The sequence below is a fragment of the Patagioenas fasciata genome, chromosome 2 (genome assembly GCF_037038585.1).
Source record: "Patagioenas fasciata isolate bPatFas1 chromosome 2, bPatFas1.hap1, whole genome shotgun sequence".
NCBI classification, from domain to species: Eukaryota; Metazoa; Chordata; class Aves; order Columbiformes; family Columbidae; genus Patagioenas; species Patagioenas fasciata.
Genome location: NC_092521.1, coordinates 109994598 through 110014985, shown reverse-complemented (window position 1 = coordinate 110014985; position 20388 = coordinate 109994598). Strand labels below are relative to the sequence as shown.

The window sequence follows — 20388 nt, the reverse complement described above, 5'->3', positions numbered from 1 at the left end:
CATCAAATTTCATGTAGAGACAGTTTCAGACCTTCAACTCAGAGTAATTTCTGTTAAAAATCTATTTACATTTGAAACCACTTGCAAAGTAGCCCTAGAGACTAATGCAAATTGGACTTTTTCCCTACCAATTTTTGGTTTAAACAGGATTCTAACCATCAGCTAGAAACATTGTTAAAATACAAGCAGGAATTTAGGATATGTGACAGGGCTATTAAGGCCTCACAGGATCCATTCTTCCTTGTAGGAACCTCCTGGACACAAGAATATGTATCTCTGAGAAAAGCAGGGCCCTGTCTCTTCCACATAATTTCCACAATTAAGATAAGGACTACAAGGGAAGCCATATGAGTTCCACTGGTAAAAATGGCTGCATTAACACCTACAGTCAAAGCACTTTTGACAGGTTTGACGGATATTCCCAACCTCATGCTCACTCATAGTCTATTCCCAACCCTCTGCATCCACCTCACCTTCCCATATTCAGTCTCCTTATATAAGCTTCAATTATTGTGAGATGTTTTTCATCTACCTCTTTTACTTTACTGACCTAATTCTCATGAATTTCTCTTGCTTTTTGTTTCATCTACTTCCTACTATAGCCAGCCAAATAACTCCATTGGGGAACTATCACTGTTTTCTGTCACATTATTCTTTATCCCGCTTCTGCAAATCATCTCGTCTCCATCATTTCATCCATCCTGCCTTTAGGACAGCACTAACACTCTATGGCTGTATACATAGGACTTAACACAAAGGGAACGTGTTCTAGATTGGTTTACTACAGTAATTAATACAATAGACTGAAGTCATGGTAGTCCTTAGCTTCTACTACCTCACTATTGTCACTTATCTAGTTTATATGTTAGAGTGGTAAAAGTTGTCCCCTGGAAGTAAAGAAATAATATTTCAGTGACCTTCATAAAGCACAAGTAAGGAAATCCATGCAAAATTGTACATATTGAAATAGTTCTTTTCAAAGTGTGTCAGTAAAAATAGATTTCATACAAGTCTGTAATAAGACAAAGGTTAATTAGCTGCAACCACTTTTTCTTGAGGTCAAGAGGAGTTACACCTGGGATGATTTTAGCCTAGAATAGCTGACTTCCATGTGATTTTTTTTTAAAAAAACTCGGGACATATCACATCACACCTTCATTATCACTTGATGCTAAAGTGACAGGGCTAATGAAAAAGGTTATTTTGATAGGACACAACCTACTTGAAAATAACACGTCTCAGCATTCTGTATTCAGTATTAACACCAAAGATTACTATAACTTAGAGAAGTCAGTCAAATGTTGGTTTTGTTTTGTTTTGTTTTTTTACTCTATACTTTTCTCTCCCTTTCCCCCGCTCCCAGTTTGTGTAGCTGGTAATAATCTGTGCATCAACAGCCCCGTTGTTTCCTTCTCATCACTCCTTTATGAAATCTCAGGTATACACAGCTGGTAATCAAGCACTGTTTCTAAGTATGTTTCATTCTTTCAGAACTTCTTTCAGTTCACATACCAAAAACCCCAGGTTCTCCTAGTCCTGCAACTGTCTCTTTGCTCAGACTTCTTCAGAGGCAGGATCCAGGAGGCATACGATTACTGATACCTACAGTATTCCACCAGGACTGTCAGTCCGGTGTTGCCAAAACTTTGTCCTGGATTCACTGAGTTTTACTGAAGCTGCGATGTTTTGAAGAAAAAACATTTCAGATTCACTATGTCATCCTCTTCCTCTTGTCATTTTACTTAGATAGAAAATACCCACCTATTTCTGGAACTAACGGACTAGCAAAAGTCTTATTAGATGCAGAAGTCCTATTTAAGCTATCTCTCACAGACTCTGATGAACTATCCACAGCACTAGTAATTTCTTTCAACACAATTATGCTCAGAGGAGAGGAACTCATTGAGGTAGTCTCAAGCAAGACAGTCTGTGGTCTACTTGATTTTATTCAGCTTCTTATCCCAACCCTTCACTGAAGCACTACAGTTAAGGGCCCATTTGTGTTCACGGCAAGAAGCATTCCACGCCCCAAGCATCACACTGCACAGGTTTGATTGCAAGAGGAAGATGTAAAATTCCAAAGGACAGACAAAAATTGTGATTACCAGAACAGAGCATAAAAGCAAGACATGCAAGGTACCACAAGATGCAAAATAGTGCCATTCAGTAACTGTGCATGTTTGGTTTGCTGTTTCTTTTTTAATCTCAATCCTCAAAACACAGGAAAGGTGAGGCAAAGAAATACTTACTCTTCTTCCCTTTGCTATTTAATACAGAACATGTCTTTTAGTGTACCTTTTAAAAATGAAAAATATGTGGAATCACATCTAGAAAATACACTTGACACTGAGCTTGTCTTGCTGCCATTTCTTGCTGATACTGCAGGTGAAAGAGAGCCTGTTTGGGTATAGTATGTGTTGAGATGCTTTGAATCATCCTGTGTAAGTCTCTCCCTTCTTTTCTCACTCCTCTGCCTGTATAGGCCCCTCATTTAGGTCTACTGGTATTAAGTGATATGAATACATCCTTTCTGCTTCATCCCTTACTCTAATTCCTTCTAACCGTACAGCTACTCCCTGTCAGTCCTCATGCCTATAGTGAAATCAAATAGCGCTATGTGCTCCAGTCAGCTAAGAGGAATCTCTCTGCAAGGTTCCCAGCCTGGTAACAAGTTAGAGACAGTTCCTGGGGTTTTCAGAAAGGTTCTGAAGGACTACATTTCTGCACTGGAGGAATTAAAAGCTCCAAGCTTGTAAAGATTTATGTATCTATCTTCACAAAATGTAAGTAAATCTGAAGCTATCATACCAGAGATGATTATGAGCACTGTGCATATTCAACAAAGGGGCAGTGAACTCTGATTTGCATATTTCTGATGCAAATTCCCACCACTTTCACAACATAATATCTACATGGTTCATTATATTTTGATTAAAATTAACACATTTCACTGATGACCTTTAAAGGAATGGTTGCTTCCAGACTCTTAAATGCACCATTGATCTCCTACACTTTGTCAGCAAAACAATGATCATTCCTAAGATGCCTCTGAAAAGCTACAGTCTTACACCGATCAGTCCATAAAGTTTCCACTGACATAAGCAATGCAGAGATGCAGAATTTGCATAATCAGCTCATTTGCAGCATTCAGCAACAAGGGACATATTCTGCCAATTCACGCCCTCACCAGAAGGTTGCTCTAGTTAAAAGGAAATTGCTACATTGCAATTCAACAGACATGAAATACCTTAACTGAGTAGCAGCTAGGTAAATAAGTAAATGAAAATGTATGTAAGTTATTATTACCTTTGCTCCACAGGCAATGAAAATGACCTTTGTTGAAAGGCTGGTTCAGAATCAGAAGGCAAAACTTCAGGTTTCCTGTAAGATAAATGTTGATTCTTATTAGCAAGAATATTGATTTTTTCCCCCCCCCCTTTATTTTCTTTGTTTGGCTTTTGCCATAATAATTTTAGTCCAACTACCTCAGAGCAACTCCACTAATTTCCTTGCTTCTTAGATTTCATCATTTGCTGATAGAAAAGCTGCCAGAACTTCATTAGATGCCCTTTTCTTGGTAGAGCTTTGCTAAACTTTTAATTTATAAGTGACTTTTACCCACTGAAGGTTACACTCAACAGGACCCCACAACTATATAGATGTCTCGTTTAATCTCCTGCTTGCTCCTTCTGCCTGGATGCAGCATTTACTGATATTAGCTTCATCCCGGCCTCTATTAACAGAGAAAGCTGTATGAAGCTGTCTGTAGTCTAGGTCCAATATTTCAGTCTCCTGGTAGATGCAGAACTCTTGATGCCATTAGTTACTGCTGTGCCTACGTTTTTGTATCATGACAAGCTCTAATTGTGGTAGAGCCATGGCAGTAGATGCTTTACAAAGACATACCCAAGGAGCTTAAAATCAAAGCTACTAAAAAGCAAAAGCAAACTTCAGTCTCTGTTATCTAGATGGTATTGCAGACTACAAATCTCTGTGGATTTACCAGCAACCTGAATTGATCCAACAGTCTGAATGGGCTCCTAAAGCGTCCTGCCCTAGCAATATGTCCATTGTGAAGGTCAATAATAAACCTACAAATATAAAAGCCTTAAAATAAAAGGATTTATGATATGACACACTTTGGTTTCAAAGAGTAAATACATAAATCTTATGGTGGGATTTGCATTATTTCACTTCCATAGGAACACAAGTTTCCCCTGGAGCCTGAGATCCTTGGGCAATCAGGTTAATGAAGTATTATTTGGTCATGTGAAGCCACTGTAACCAAAAAAGGAAACCTCTATCAGTACAAAGTCTTTTGAGTTTTTGAGCAGATCCAGTATAGCAGGAGGCAGAAGGCTACAGGTGAAGCTATAGCTTTAGCCATATGGCATTACCAGGTAAAATAAAGGTGGTGAAGCTTCTGAAAGGAGTAAGAGTAGGGAGGGGATAATGTTCAAATTAACAAATTAAATGCATGGTTAGGAGCATGAAGTGAGGGTTAGGAGATTGGGACACCACTATTCTGCATCTCACCTTTCAAGTGATTTAGGGTTTCTCTATGCCTCAGTTCCCCAAAACAGAAACAACAGTATTGTCCTCCTTTGTAAGCACTAAGAGAGACACTAAAGATCTACGTAATTTTTACTCCAGTAAAAATTCTACATGTTTATCACCACTACCTTCTGGGTGGTGCTTTCAAATACCCTCCATTGTGTTTTCCACTTGCATCTTTGCTGACACGGTCCACACTTCTATTTAACTGATGTATATATAGAGGAATAAATTTACTTAGAAAAGAATGGAGAGGTCAGAGGATCAAGTAAACAAAGTAGAGTGAGAAAAACCTTTTTCTTTGCTTAGTCTGAACAGTTTAGCATTGTCCTTGAACTTTAAGAGAAAGGTAGAAAACAATACATTCAAACTAAGTGCCAATTTCCAGCTGCCTCGCAAAACTGGACCTCAGCAGCAGATCTCCTAATGATGGTTAAGTGAGAAAGGCTGCCAACTTCTTATATTAAACACAGTCACCTAGTGGTGCCCTCCACTGAAGAGAGCCAGCAAACATCACAGGTTCTTTTACTGATACGATAATACAAATAGACACGGGCGCTGTAAACATATTCCTGCTGGTGAATCACAAAAGGCATTTCTGGATCTGTTTTAAACTCTAAAGCCACATCAGCATATAAAAATGCAGTAGATTTTTAGCTTTTTTTTTTGCACATCAGGAGGATTCTTGCTATACATTAAGATCTGGTTTCAAAGTCAAGGTCTGGCTGTAGGTGTCCACACCAAGATTTCAGAGGCTGATTTTCAGACATGACACCTTCCAAGAGCTGCTGGCTCTTGTTCAGTTGTTGCAAAGAAACAGAGGTAGATGCCTTCCCTGCACACACAATTAGGAGGGGATTTTGTGTTTTGCTTGTTTGTGTGCAATTTTTTAATTACTTTGTTTGTGGGGGTTTGGGTGGTTTTTTTTAAGCACAGTTATGGGTTGAAAAAACGGAGAAATGGAAATTACTGTTTCTCCTGCTTTTAGAATAGTGAATGTTCCAGTCACTTCAGACCACTGCAATTAATGCATGAGAAAATGCTATGATTAATGCTACGAAAATGAGCCCAAATGTCAATATTTAATGGTGCTCAGTGAGTTAGTATAAAACTGCACAAAGGGCTGAATCCTGGGTAGATGTAAAACAGTAATAAAATTCGGCTGCAATAATTTACAACCATTGCCCTAAAAACTTTTAATAAATTGGGACTTCTGATAGCAAAGACTATGTCAACAGACAGAATATGCAATATCCATCACTCTGAGAAAAACTGATGAGAGCTCCCTGTGCCACTGCTCTGAGCACTCTACTGGCTATCTATTTGAAAACAAATCTACTTCAAGGCCATTTATCGTTAAAAGCCCTTAACAAATTAGGAAGCATCTATCTCCCGGACTGTCTCCCCATCCATTTTTCACAAAGATAATTAGCACCCTGACCCAACCATTAACAAAATTGTGCTCTGTTTGGACTAATGGGAAATGGAATTCTGTAAGCAAGAATTCAGCAGCGAAAATAACTTGTCCTCAGATATGGATATTTCCACTGAAGAAGCTTTTGTTGGCCTTTTGTTGGAGGCAGCACAAGTTTATCTCTTGCATAGTTTCTTCCATTTTTAGTATAATTTTCTCTTTCATTATGTACTTTTCTTGCAGCTTTTGCAGACTGAGCAAATTCAGCCATCTGCAGCACAAGCAGAAAATAAATTCCTCTATACAAAACCTCCATCCTATTCTTGATGTTTACACCAACACAGAGAATGAATGGAGCCAAGTCCCACAATGCAAGTCCTCTTGTAGAGGAATGAGCTGCACAGTAAGGCCTAATTTCTACAGGACAGGAGGACAGAAGGATGACTATAGGAAATTTTTACTTGCATTTAGGGAAACAAATTTGTTCAAGTCCAGTCTTACCTGCTGGTTTTCCTATTTGCTGCTTATAAACCTTACATCTCTAAATGATGCCTGTGGCACTGCATGTATTAACAGATGCACGCCTACACCAACAGCCAGTTATAAGCAAAAATACACTAAAAATACCCAAAAACTTTTAGCAGATGAGGAAAATTCCTAATCTTTGAATAAAGTTGGATCATTTCAATCCTGCTGGGAAAACAGAGAACTGTTTCCTTGCTTTCCTAGGTTGCAAATCAATCAGCAATCCCTACAAGTCCCCTGGGACCATCAGTGAATAACCTTGTCCTTTCTGAAAACTTCTTCCCTTCTCTGCTTTCCAACTTTTATTTAGCCACACTTCTTTAATGAAGCTTTTCTCATGATTGCTTAGAAAGGACTTCTGAACATCTCTGACAGCCTATGCAATCTCTTTTTAGCCCATTTTAACTCAGAAGAATTTTAATATATTTTGGAGCACACACTGGCTAAAAGCCTTCTTGGCTTCTACCTGTCATATTACACCCATCTAACTATTCTATAAATATTTATAATATCATTATGCATTTTTTATTGATGTCTCCTTGTCACATGCCAGTCTTCAGGCTGTATGTGTGTCACAAAGCATATTCAAAAGGCATATATAATTTTAAATACAACCTTTACTCTGGTAGACAATAAAGTAATATAAGCCTTTGTTTCCCTTCAGTGTTAGAATAATATCGCTAGAAGTTATTCTGCATACTGTGAAGACCCTGGCTATTGGATTTTCCAAGGGGAAAAAAATCTTTTATTTCTTTCAAACCAGATCACTGCTATTGCCAGCCTTTGTGAAACAACATAAGCGGTAACACGCAATGGGGGGATACGCTGCGCTAAGATACCGGCATGCCTCAAGGTGCTAACAAAGTCTGACTCCAAAGTTAGAGCTTCAGCCACAAAAAGGTGCTTCTGATACGCAAAATTATTCATGCTTTACTGCTTCCCTGAACGGGAGCCACTCCTTTCCTGTCCAATAGTCTATCAAGGGTCTTCCACAAAGAGGCAAGTTTAGCACAGGTAGTATGAGGGCAGAGGGATTTTGCCATTAGCAAAATATTAATTTAATCTAGAAAGTTGAGAGCTGAAGGCAGTTAAGAGTTTTCAGATTTCTGGACTGGTAGAAATACATCTAGATACCCAAGATACTAACCAAGATCCCTTGAAAAGATTCTGCAGAGATTCGTGTTACACATATTCCTGATCACATAGGTGGGAATCCAAATAAACAAGGAGCTTCTGAGAGAGAAAAACTCTGCATGAACCCACTGAAAATTTCCTCCTGCTCATGTTGCTGCTCTCATATCAGTTTCCTTTCCAGGATTTAAAACAAACAAACAAAAACCCTAAAAGTTACTAGGTTTCCAGTACCATCACTCAGGAAGTTCCTGTCTCACAGATTCATTTTTAAAATGAACAGTCACTGCCTACTTAAATGTCAGAATATGTGGGAAGGGACAAGGCATTTTTTTCACAATTCTGAAACAGTGATGCTGATAAAAGACAGAGGAGCAACAGGCTGAGGCAGCCCTTCATGTGGCAGTTGAAGTTTCTTCTGTTGAAGAAGAATTAGCATTGTACTTGTGTTTCTAATAATGCCATTTAAGTGGGAGGCTATCATAACATACCCTAAAGAAAGCAGAACATGAAACCGGCAAATATAACAAAATAATGTTCATGCAGAACTTCATGAAGATAGATAAAGCTATTTGTACAGACCACTAAAGCAAAATTACTGAAGCGACTTGTTATGCTGTTGGCTTGGCATTCAGTTTTGGTGTTGTTTTTTTTGTTTGTTGGTTTTGTTTTGTTTTGTTTGTTTGTTTTTAATTGATACATTAAACTCTCCTATTTCATTGAAATATAACCTAACAAAAAAAAAATCAGAAAATATCAGATTTTACTTCAAAAGTTTTCTTAACACCCTGTGTGGATTGAAAAAAATTGGCTCAAATGTAGTCCTAAACACCACTAAGTCAAACAAAAGCTGGAATGGAAAATTCTGCTATTGGTGAAGCAGATGTCACTAACACAGGAAAATTAACAAGTGATCTTATAAAGGTAGAAAATATGACATCAGGAAAAAACCCCAACATCATTGTAATGAACTAGAATGGACAATTTTAAACAAACAGCTAAGGAAAGAAGTTTTTCATACTGATGTCCCTTAAAATAGGAACATAGCTATTTAAAGAAAAATGCTCTGTTAAAGTTGCCCTCATTCTTGTTTAAATGAAGGTTCAATATAGAAAAATGCCACTGATCACATTTGAAGTGTCCTGGTTTTACATTGGTGAAACAGAAAAGATCCTAAAATGGTATCTTTTGCTGCCTTCAAAGACAGAAAATTATTGTGGCGTTGAATAGAAAGAAAAGTATTCTAACTGCTCACTGCAAGCTCAGAAAGTTTCTTGGTAAAACATCTTTCATTTTGCTGTATTAGTTGTAGCACCACAATTAGCTGTTTCTTTGACATTCATCAGCATTTTTCCTGCAGTCCTAATGGGGAGTTTGTTCCACCTATCACTTGAAAAAAAAAAAATAATCCAAAACACCGAATAGAGTTTCTACTAAATGAATGACTATATATTGTTGTTTGCTTTTTTTTTTTTAAACCTTGTCTACATGGAAAAGCAAACAGATGCTCGGCACATACACAGATGTTACCTAAACACAGAGAACACGGGATTTTAAAACTAAAGGAGTCTGAGGGATCGGCATCAAATCTACATCATATTCTGCCAATTAAGCACCTGTGCCCAAGTGTTAAGTCCAAAACTGATGCCCTGGGAAGAACTACTTGTTAGTTTCTGCAGACATGCTTGCCAGCTTATTGAAATGGACCATTTCATTCAGGACTTGTTTTAAAAGCTGCCATCCACTTCCCAAACATACTCAACTGAAACAGCCTCCCCATCAGAAATGAAGTAAATGTTTGATTAGGCAAAAACTAAGGAGAATGAGTCTATCAGACTATGGACCATCCCCCATTTCCTGAAAGGGTTTCTGCATGTGTTTTTTTGTTCAGTTTTTGTTTTAGAGTCATTGGAACAACACCACCAGTAGTTTCCTACCTCATACTCAGCTGCAGTTCCTAATAGAAAATTAACTTGCCGATGTATCAATTATTCTTGAAAGTTGACTTCTGCCTCACAGGACAAGATTCTGGTTTTATTAATGAACGTCTTCGGCAACTCACTGACTACGAGCCCTATCTATGCCTACATTAACAAATAGCATGGCACAAGAAAATGGAGTGTATAGAGAAAAACTGTTGATGCTGAAGGTATGATATTCACACTGTGCTTGTTTTGGGAAGAAAAGGAGGGAGGGGAGCTACTTCAGGTTCGGTCTAGTCTGGTCCTGTAGACTAGACACCCATTAGCAGTAGCAGAGCATTGTGAGCACTCCTGGAGCACATCTTAAAGTTTCATCCAAAAGGAAACTTGCCTACAAATTCCAAAACCACCCTGCAGTGTAAAGCAAAGCACAGTAAATAGGCAGGATACTTGCTTTAAAAGCATATTATTGATGGAAAATAAAACACTAATGTAAATATACCAACAGGCACATGGGTTTTGGTTTATAATTTTTTTTTTTTTTATTTTAAACAACGTCTTTTCCAAACTGAGACAACCAATGCCACAAGATTAGCCTAATTTAAAGGAGCAAAAGATTTTTGTAATCTTATACTCATCAAAATTGGCTCTATCTTTAGGTTGTTATACTTAAGAGGCAACCTGACATTTGTATCTGCTCTGTATGGAAGGTTTGGGGGGGCGGAGGAAATGTTAACCCAAAACATTAGCTTATCCTCACTATAAATTCCCAGAAAAGCACTTAACATCACACCCTAAGACAGTACTTTTGTAAGGTTACTTTTCAGAATAAAACCTCACTTTGTACTGAAAAAATAGTGCACCCTATATAGAACCACTCCTCATTCTGCTGTTCTCTTTTCTGAACTAAGTTTTCCCCCAGCAGCAATTCCATTCACTGGGAAACCCAGTGCTCTGTTGCCATACCGGGGAATCTAAAAAGAATAATTTCAAACTTATGCAGTCCAAATCAACACTCTGAAATGTAAATGCTTCATGTTTAAAAAGTTTCACAACTCCTGCAGAACTGCTGCGTTGAAAACGAAAAAACTTCTTCCAAGTCAGTCAGTAAAATCCACTCCCTACATCTGTGCTCTTGCTAACAAGGTAGTTGTCAGCTTTAATTCAGAGAAACAGATAAGCTTGGACTATTGTATTAATTATAGCCACTACTTATAAAACATTGTGTAACTGTGTTTTACTACACTGAATCCCAAGCCTCCAAACAAGACATTTAATTTTCCTCATAAGAGTGACAACTCCAATAATAAACCAACACAAATTATGCAAAAGGATCATGGACCTTACAAACATGTTCTCAAAGTTCTTGAATGAATAAATCAAATATGCATACCCAGCTGCTTTTTGTGCAAATGCAGTGTTATCCCTGTCAATGCATTTTAGTGTTAATTTTTTCATGTAAGTTTTATTGATTTTTAAATATTTTACAGCTCTTAATTCTCCAGGCAAATTCCAGCCAGAGGGACAGAAAGAAAAGGGGATTTGTGCAAACAGCCATACTGAAAAGCTGCAATGTGGAACACTCTGGAGACACCTCTACAAGAATTTATGTGCCTGAATTCAAAACAACTGATTTTTCACAATAAGTCACACACACGGCCATACACACAGGATAACTCACCTACATTATTGACAACTGCTGATCCTAGAAGGGTGCTAAGCCTTACAATGAGAACTTCTCAATTAATTCTGGTGCTCGTTTGGAGACTGTGAAGAATGCATCTCAATATGTGACAGGACACTTATTTTCATACAAACTCGTATAGCCTCTAGCTCCATTTTGGAGTGCTTGGGACTTCTACTCTTTATGTGTCAAACACCTCAGTCTGGTCAAGCAGAATAAGAGCACACAGTTCCCAGCGGTGAATCCTCAGTTTTACACAACTTGTTCAGCATCACAAAGAAACTTCATGGCAGGATTCAACTTCCCAGGGCAACATTCAACTGAACTGAATCATGAGAACTATTTAAATATAAATTGTAGCAACCACACTTTTTACAATCATATACATGGAAATGATGTTTGTGCCCCATAATGATTCTTGTTTCAAATAGATCGATCAAAGTAAGCAGTCACTTCGGGGAGGTAGCAAGGTACATAAACCCTAATGGGCTCTTGGGAAGACACAATGACCTATGCACTATTTTCTATGGCAAGGCCTTTGGCTTGATTTACCTCACACCCTTGTTGCTCATCTCCAGAGATGTTGCTGGAGCACCCATCCACTATTCTGCACTTTGTGTAAACAGGACTTTCATTTCAACCTGAGTACAACAAAGTTCAAAGTTAGCTGGAAGTAGTAGGGTTTTTTTCTTTTTTTTTAGCTGAAATCTTATTACCTTATCGGTTATACTCTTCTGGTTTTCAAGACTACTGGTTGGACTCAAATTGCCCAGCAATCCTTAAAGGAAAGAGATTTCTGATATAGGCATAGACACATAAAGGGTAAGTCAGATATTCATCCTGTGGCATGGAAAAAAGAGCCAGCTGAGGCTTAAGAGATGAACAGGGAATAAAATAGCAGGAGTGACAACTTTCCATAGAACAGGAAGTCTAGTCTCCAAAGGTTGTAGAATCTGACATGACCTTTCATATTTTAGATAAAGTTTAAAAGTGCATGAATTTCACTGCAACTACCTTTTAAAAAAATAAATATGTTAAATGCTTTGCTTTGTTTTTCACAGGCAAGTCATCTTCAGAGACAGTACCCATTTTACACCTTCTTAGTTCAATATCAACTGGAAGCTCTTAAAAGATAAGAATTAGACATACAGGCTTGCTATAAAAATACTGATAGTATTATGGTAAATTTGACTTTTCTGTTTAAAATTTCTAGGCACCAAACATTAGGATTGGAGCTTAAATCTACATCAAAGTGAAAATGAAGAGAGAATCTATGAAATTACCATTTGATCTTCAGGCTGAAAAATAAACACAAATTACTGTAAAACATCAGCTTCTAATTTTAGCCTTTTTTTCCTCAAAAAGATAGAAACATTTATTAACTTTAGAGAAACTTTGGGAACACTGACCAACCTCTTCAGTACCTCCAAAACTACTATTAGTATTCAAGTAAGTTCCAATGTTAAAAGAAAACCAAAGACAGCTGCTCACTTTCTAGCTGATTAATAGTTAGGTCTAATATAACGTTCTCCTTGCATTTTAAAAAAATGCGGCATCACATTGTCTGAATGCATCATACTAACAATATTCGCTATTTGGGATGTCTCTGTTTCTAGGGATACAAACAGGCACACAAACTCCCCGGCTGTCTTGAGAACTTTGGCTGGTATCATCAGCTCAATCTGCACGCTGTCTGAGCTAAGGTGACTTCAAGGGATCACAAGGCACAGGAGGCAGATGCTGTTATTCAGTAGTCTCTTTGGGAAAATTAGTATAAAACACCAATGCCCACGGCAAACATTCAGCTCTGCAAACAGTATAATGCCATCTGATTTTACTTACTGATGGTGAGCGGATTTCTTCGGGTATTTTCTATAGGTTTAACAAAATTTGATAGCTAATGATTTACATATTTGAGCGCTGACCAAAGAATAAGAGCCAAGTGCCTGACTGCTCAGCACTAAAATTCCCCGCTCTGCTGTCACCAAGAACTCCACTGACATCTCAGTTATTGGCATTAACATTTCCTACACACATAGAAGTCTCATTCCTATCCACACCTAGGCACATCTGGAGTTCAGGAGGCTGACACAACCTGATGCTTCCTTTGATCTCAAAACACCACTGCTATCCACCAACTAGACATTTCTCTACTGATCTCATTTGAAGGGCAAGTTTGAAGTACCTGTTCTCAGAGCATAACTAATAGATCTAGCTTCACAGTGTCAGCCATCTCCTTTTTAAAAAGTGAAAAGGAGCTCTACCTTCTATCAGCACAGATTAATAGCTGGAGCATTCCCTCAGGAGGTCAATGACTTACATTTGGGTCCCTTCCCTGTCAGAAGGAATTCACATCCAAATCCTGCTTCAGTCTAGATCGTGCTCTCCTCCCCAGACATGGCATTTCTCTCAGGGAAGCAGATCCTTCCCTCCCTGCTCCAAAAGTTAAATAAATTAGTTGATTTATTTTCATAAAACAGTTAAACAGGAGGAATATATGGAAGTCTGACTCTGCAATCCACTGATCTGGATACAGTTCTCCAGCATTTAGTCATCCATACCTCTCTTTCACACCTTGAATAAATCCTCCAATTACTTCACCATGGTATTACAAGAACATTATATACCCGCTGTTGCCTCCTTCCTAATGTGTGATGTGCTTTCAGAGGAAAGTGTAACCTTTGGTTTTGTAAGATATTTTTCAGGTGAGAAGAGTAGTTCTTTCACAATCTTGAGAAGATTCGGCACCCGGAGTCACAAAAGGAGGAAATAACCTTCTGCAGCACAGTGTAAGGTGTCTAAATCCAACGGAGCAGGATTTTAGATGCTTCCTTCTTCCTGCTGCTCACAGTATTCCCACTGACAAGCTCAGCCTGATTCCTTCTTAGTACACTTACTGTGATGGATTGTACTCTTCATATACACCAAACTCTCCCTCTGACCTATATACATGGTCTACCATGCTCAAGACAAGTACACTGTCACTAAAATCCTATGTCCAGCTGCTGAATAGCCCAAGAGCTAAACTCCAATATAATGTCACGAGTGCAGACAGTAACATCCCATTTTCAGAAACAGGAAAATAGGCATTATGTGACCGCAGGAAGACCCCATTCCTATCCAGCAAATGAGGCAATACTAAAAAACAAAAGTTCCTTTCTGCTTCTCGGCTTGATCTTATAACAAACATTACAAACCACAGATGGTTTCTGGCCAAATTCTAGCTTGGACAACTCTACAAACTTCTATTTCCATTCAGCCATTCCAAGGAAATACAGTATCTCTCACTGTCCAGAACTCTTGTGTTAAGCACTTATTTAACTATGTATAGCATTCAACCACGCTACCATGGACTTTGGAGTTGGTTGTTTTTCGTATTTAGGAGGTTCACTACGTTTAAGAGAGTTGTGCAAATTGTAAGTGATCTCTGCAACCATCAGTTATTTACTCCTCCGACACAATGTGTGAGACTGATGAGAAGACTCCCATTAACTCAGAGGATTTCACCTCATGCTTTGATGAAAATCCATGCTAAGATGAGGAGGTTCTGTAACACCTCCAGCCTCTTCGGGTTGGATGTCAGAGACAACATTTGTGCCCATACCACCTTTCCACTCTTGCGGTTTTCTTCAAGTAGATTCTTTTGTACTTTGAAGGGAGTGAATCTGATGGAAGGTCCAGAGTATCACTCAGAAGGTTCCTAAGGGCAATAGGGGTTTTGACAGTGGTCAGAACAACAGCTCACATAAGCAGTGGCGGTGGTGGGAGGGTATCAAGGTCCCCAGAGTGATGTTCTGGTAAAGACTGATGAGGAAGAAAATGTCTTTCGCTATTATCTGAGAGTCCTTTTAACAGACATAGGAAGGAAAGGCAAAGGATTGTAATTTGCCAACAACTTTCACAAACATTTCACTTCTAAAATAATGTATTTTGTTTTCATGAGCTTCACTTTATTATTTCTAGAGTTAATTTTTTACCTAGTGGAGGCAGCTTAGTTCTGCTGCCTGTTTTAGGATATCCTAGCCTATCCTTCACATCCACTACTGGCTTTTTTTTTAACAAAACATTTTTTAAGACCTACTTCTATATATTTTATAAATAGATAAATCTACATCTGGAGAAAACAAGCTAAAATAAACAAAAATAAAGCTAAAAAACTACAAAGGCAATGAAAATTGCATTATAGTATGAGCCACGTAAAGAATTTTTATGTAACCTGGACAAGGTTCCTCTTCAGATTTTATTCTGCAATATGTCATTGTATTGCATCTGGCAGAAAAATAAGACCTAAAATCAAAGTTCTGTGGACTGAATAGCTCTGATGAGCTATTTGATGGGCTTCATAAAATCAAGAACTGGCCAAACATTTCCATTTTGAAATAAAAGTACTGGGTGATATAGAAACAAAGGTAAAACTCTGCCAGAATATTGATGCTTCTTCCAGAGGAATAAAAAATTTACTTGATGGTGAAAATTTTGGAATGAGAGCTGTTCATTCTTCATCTAATTTTTAAATAAGATTGGAAAAGCCCTTTTCAAGTAAATGGTCTGATAGTATTATTGGGATCATTTTGTACTCTGGTAGAACGGGATACCTTATCCAGCAAATACATGCTCACAAGAAACAGATGCCCCACAGCACGCCCGTAGGTAGACTACTTACACAAACAGAGCCACCAAATCATTATGACAATCTGTTCCCATAAGATACTTGTCACACAAATAAGGTTTGGTAGGTTTAGTCACTACACAAAATCTATAATAACTGCTTTTATTATAAGCCACTTGTGGTTGTTTATAGTCCCTTGTTTTGACATGCTGCAGATCATGTATAATTAAAGATAACTGTTACTTTCCTCCTTCCTCCACAATACAGTAAAGCCTGTAAACAAAGACAAGCTCTGGGACCATTAAGAGAGGCCCTTGTTTGCAGCCTGTCTTTCCAACCAGCTCCTTCAATTTCAATACTAAAACTGTCAAGCTTAATTAAGAGTTATGGGGCATAACCATTTCAAAACCATAAATCCATACAGCAGAAAAGTAACATGACTGCCTTAGCGAACATCTCTTTTTAAATAAGCAATATCTCTTTCTGAGACCTAATTTAGGTGCCTTACACACAACTTTGTATTGCAAATATCTTTATTGCTTCTTCTGCAGTGAATATAAAAACCATCATAAAATAATTTTGTCCTGATGTCTTATGCTTTATTTGACTAAAGTGGACCTCAATGCATATCCTAGTGCTTAGACTGTTATTCCATACAAATTCACCATAGCTTTTTGTGATCCTTCAAAAAGTCTGCAGAGAACTGCATTTCTCTCCAGCTTTTTTCTTTCTTTCTGAAGTCGTTTTGCCTTTTGAGTATGCACAGCTGTCCAGATGTCCTCACAGCCCCAAGCAGAATGATAGTGATAAAGAAGTATCAAGAGCTCACCAATTAACCGCTGCCCTTTAAAAACATCTTTAATATGCAGCACTCTAACACGCAGTCTGAAAGGATCAGAGACCAATGGCCCACTCCTAAAAATCCACCAAAATAACACCGTAGTGCAGGTTGAGATTTAAACCTTTAAGCCATCTTACCCATTCCAGGGGACCTACATATCTGCTTCCATTTTAACAGCACTTATGTCATCCACCAGAACCTCTGCCAAATCAGTGTCCTAGTGAGCGTGAGACCAATTCACAAAACCCAATGCAACTTGAATCACATTGTTTTTTTCAACAAGAAACTGAAACTTAACAGGCAACTTCTTACAGTGCTTCAAAGGCTTGAACCACACTGTATTTCACAGATTTTAAAATAAATTGAATTTTCCCATTTTCAGTGTTAAATACAGTGCGATGTTTTTCCATTAGCTTCCATTCATTTAAAGAGATTTTCTGGCCTTTACAGCTGAGAAGCTACTTTTGCAAATACAAATCCTAAAGGCTTAAAAACAGAAAGGTGATTAAAACAGTATCACATTTATTACTATTTCTTAATCTAATGATTTTTGTAATACATTTGTGTGAGAAAACCTATGGCTTTTTCCCTCTGCTCCATGGACTAACAGATCACTTCGATTTATAGAACTGCCGATCAACTAGTCATCAGTCTACAGCCATCCCCTTATAAACAAAGTTTCCTTAAATACTTAAATGGGTTCTATCTTGATGAGCACTTTTTTTTTTTATGTGTTAAGCAACATTTGGGTCAACTTATAGACAAAATTATAGCTGAATATCTGAAAGTATAATTTATGCAGTCCAAACATTATCTGTAAAAGGCTTTCATCATATATTTATTGGATCCAGAGACACAGAAAATACACTCTGACCAGTGAGTTAATACATTTTGGGAAAAGATGCTAAGAAAAGGAGTTAAGCCTCTCTCTTCTTCATTACCCTATCTGGAAAATGTGTTTAATAATAATGCTTTGAACTTAAATTTCCATTTGTAGATTTGAAATCACTTTACAAAGGTGCATAAGCATTATTATTCTCATTTCACAGTTGGCCTCCCTAAGTACAGAGATTTGTAGCAATTTGTATGAGAAGCAGTGTTCTCTAGTGAATAAGTTAAGAGTCTGAAATTATCTCCCCAGGGTTTTCTTGCCAGCTAAGCTGTAAACTCCAGTCTACACTGAAACCCACTGGGGCAAAACCAGACGTAGTCCATCTGAAATTGTGGGGTTTCTGCATGGGAACAAGAGTTCAGGCCAGAAACTCTTGACACAGATCTGAAGAATTTCTGCCTAACATCAATCTAGTCTGTTAAAATTCACTTTTCTGGACCACTGGGGAGACAGTCATCACAGAGGTCATTACAGCATTCGGGCTCAAAAATATGCAAAGAAATTAAATAGTACCTTTTCAGAAGAAAAAGGAAATAATAAGATACATAGCAATGGGGAGTCTGGAGAAGAACTCCATAATCACCATCATCACACTTTTTCTCCTCTTTTGTTGACAAAAATTCTTTCACCCCAATTACTTGTAATACAGTTTTTCTTACTCTATATAATTCCTCCTCTGGACAACAGCTCCTGCACATGGCAGCAACATTACCTATCGGATTCAATTTTTTTCATGGGAAGCACTTCTGTGTTTGATAAGCCCAAGAAATCAGGAAAATATGAAGAGTAGCTCTTCTCTGTTAACTGGAACTATTTTAGAGTCCCTTGTTCTCAAATATCACTTGGTCACTTAAGTTAAACTTTAACTAACATTTCCAATTTCACACTGGATTAAAGGCTAAAAATGAGGAAGCAGTATGGTATTCTTTTTTTTTTCAGAATTATGGGAACGATAAAAATCAGGCCCATAAGGCTAACGTAAAAACTCCCATATTTTTCAGGTTGCAACCTTTAAACTATTATCTGTTATTCAAAAAGCCGCTTACTTTCAGGGTCGGGCCTAAGCCACGATGGCCTACAAAGTCAAAACATTCTCTCACCTTTATCAGCTTCAAAACTACTGCAATTTTTTCCCCAAGTATCAGTTGGCCAAGAAAGCACAACAGTGCAGTCACGGTTATGGAATTAAGCCAAAAACATGTCTGCATATTTTTAACTTTAAATGCACAGAGATCTTCACTATTTTCAGAATGGATATTTTTTTAAAAAATTGCCATAATTGATGCTGAAATCAATCTGCTTACTTGTATTTTTCTCAGCTGTAGTAGCCGGTACATGCAAAAATTGTATGGACAAACAATTTTGTACATAAATGAAAAAAGCATAAACAAAAGTGAACTGTCAAAACAAACAAAAATCTTAATTGTTTTTATTTCAATAATACTTAAGTAAATTTTATAGAGAATATGAGCATGAACTAGATCAAACTACTTATCCAAGCCAAATCTGTCATATAAAGATCAGAAAAGGCCAAACAGGAGCTCTAATAATTCAAGATTTTGCTACAGAGGTTGACACCCTGAGAGATCTTGTAATTCATAATTCATAAGCAAAAAGTCAAAAGGACCATTAAATAATTTAACTGGCACAACAGACGCATTTTTTTCATTCTCTTACATTTCATATAAGCACAAAAAATCCTGTTCAAATTAGTCAGAAAAAAATTAACAGCTGAAAAACCCACAGTGATTTTTGTAGTATATTTCAGTACAGTATCACCTCTCTCTTTGCATTGCATTTCATAACAAGGTGCAAATCCATAAGGTATTCACCGTAATTCATGCCCAATGCGATAACTGCTATGATGTGTCTTTGGAGATTGCAACACTGCTTTTTTTTTTACACAGTTATCCCTAACAGTCACTGCCTACAACCACAATTAGCCAGTATTAAACACATGAATACATGCTGATGATGGCAACAGGCAAGAATGAAAACTTTGGGTCATATGTGTAAAACAAACACATTTAATTTGACAACCAGCATCAAGATCTCTTTGTCAGTTCTGCAGCACATCATGGTGAGTGAACCTTGAAATAAGGAGATCCCAATTACCAGCCCTTTGCCAGTCTCCAGAGCACTGCCCATGACTCCTTCCCTCCCAAGCCAGGGCATTGCACAGCTCATGACCTGGGAATGCCTCCTTTACATGAGACTCATAAGGTTAGAGAGGTGGTTGTGTGGGAGCCTTGCACCCTGCATAAAAAATTCACCAGAAATGAGAAGCTGCAGAAATTGCAATCTGCTTTTAGCATACTTTTGTGGTTAAGAACTTTTGCTTCTGCTTCACCATAACTGCACTACAACCAAATAGAAGTTTCCTGTCAACAAGACCTACTGGGAATACACATTACTTTCAGCTTAACAGCTTTCAGGCTTCCTAAGGCACCTTCCACTTCCTCCCTAAAGCCACAATCGAGATCATTATTGACTGATATGACAACGCATAACAAGGCTACTACTGATAAATTGTAGGTTTGATCCCTATAACACTCATAGGCCTCCAGCAGATGGTTCACCTGTCTGATTTTGAAACAGGAGGGAGCACTGTGACTAGATGTAGATGAACAGACGAAAATATACAACAAAAAGTTTTCATTTTCAAAAGCACATTCAAAGAGCATCTCTAAATACAGACAGAAGGAAAGAAGGATGAGCACTAGTCTCCTCAGGACTACGTGGGTTTTCCAGTTCTGCATGTGAATGTAAGTAGGTCTTTAACCAATGTTCATAATTTCTGCACCAGGACAAACTTA

The 20388-nt window shown here is 37.8% G+C and overlaps 1 protein-coding gene across 2 annotated transcripts in view; it reads right to left on the bottom strand.

Annotated features, from left to right (window-relative positions):
• TPK1 (thiamin pyrophosphokinase 1) overlaps nucleotides 1-20388 on the bottom strand; it is a 304572-nt gene that overhangs the window by 243776 nt on the left and 40408 nt on the right. For both annotated transcript variants that reach the window (XM_065832445.2, XM_065832446.2), the window contains exon 2: nucleotides 3307-3381. In XM_065832445.2, coding sequence (XP_065688517.1) covers nucleotides 3307-3381 — 75 coding nt within the window. The remainder of the gene's footprint in view (nucleotides 1-3306; nucleotides 3382-20388) is intronic.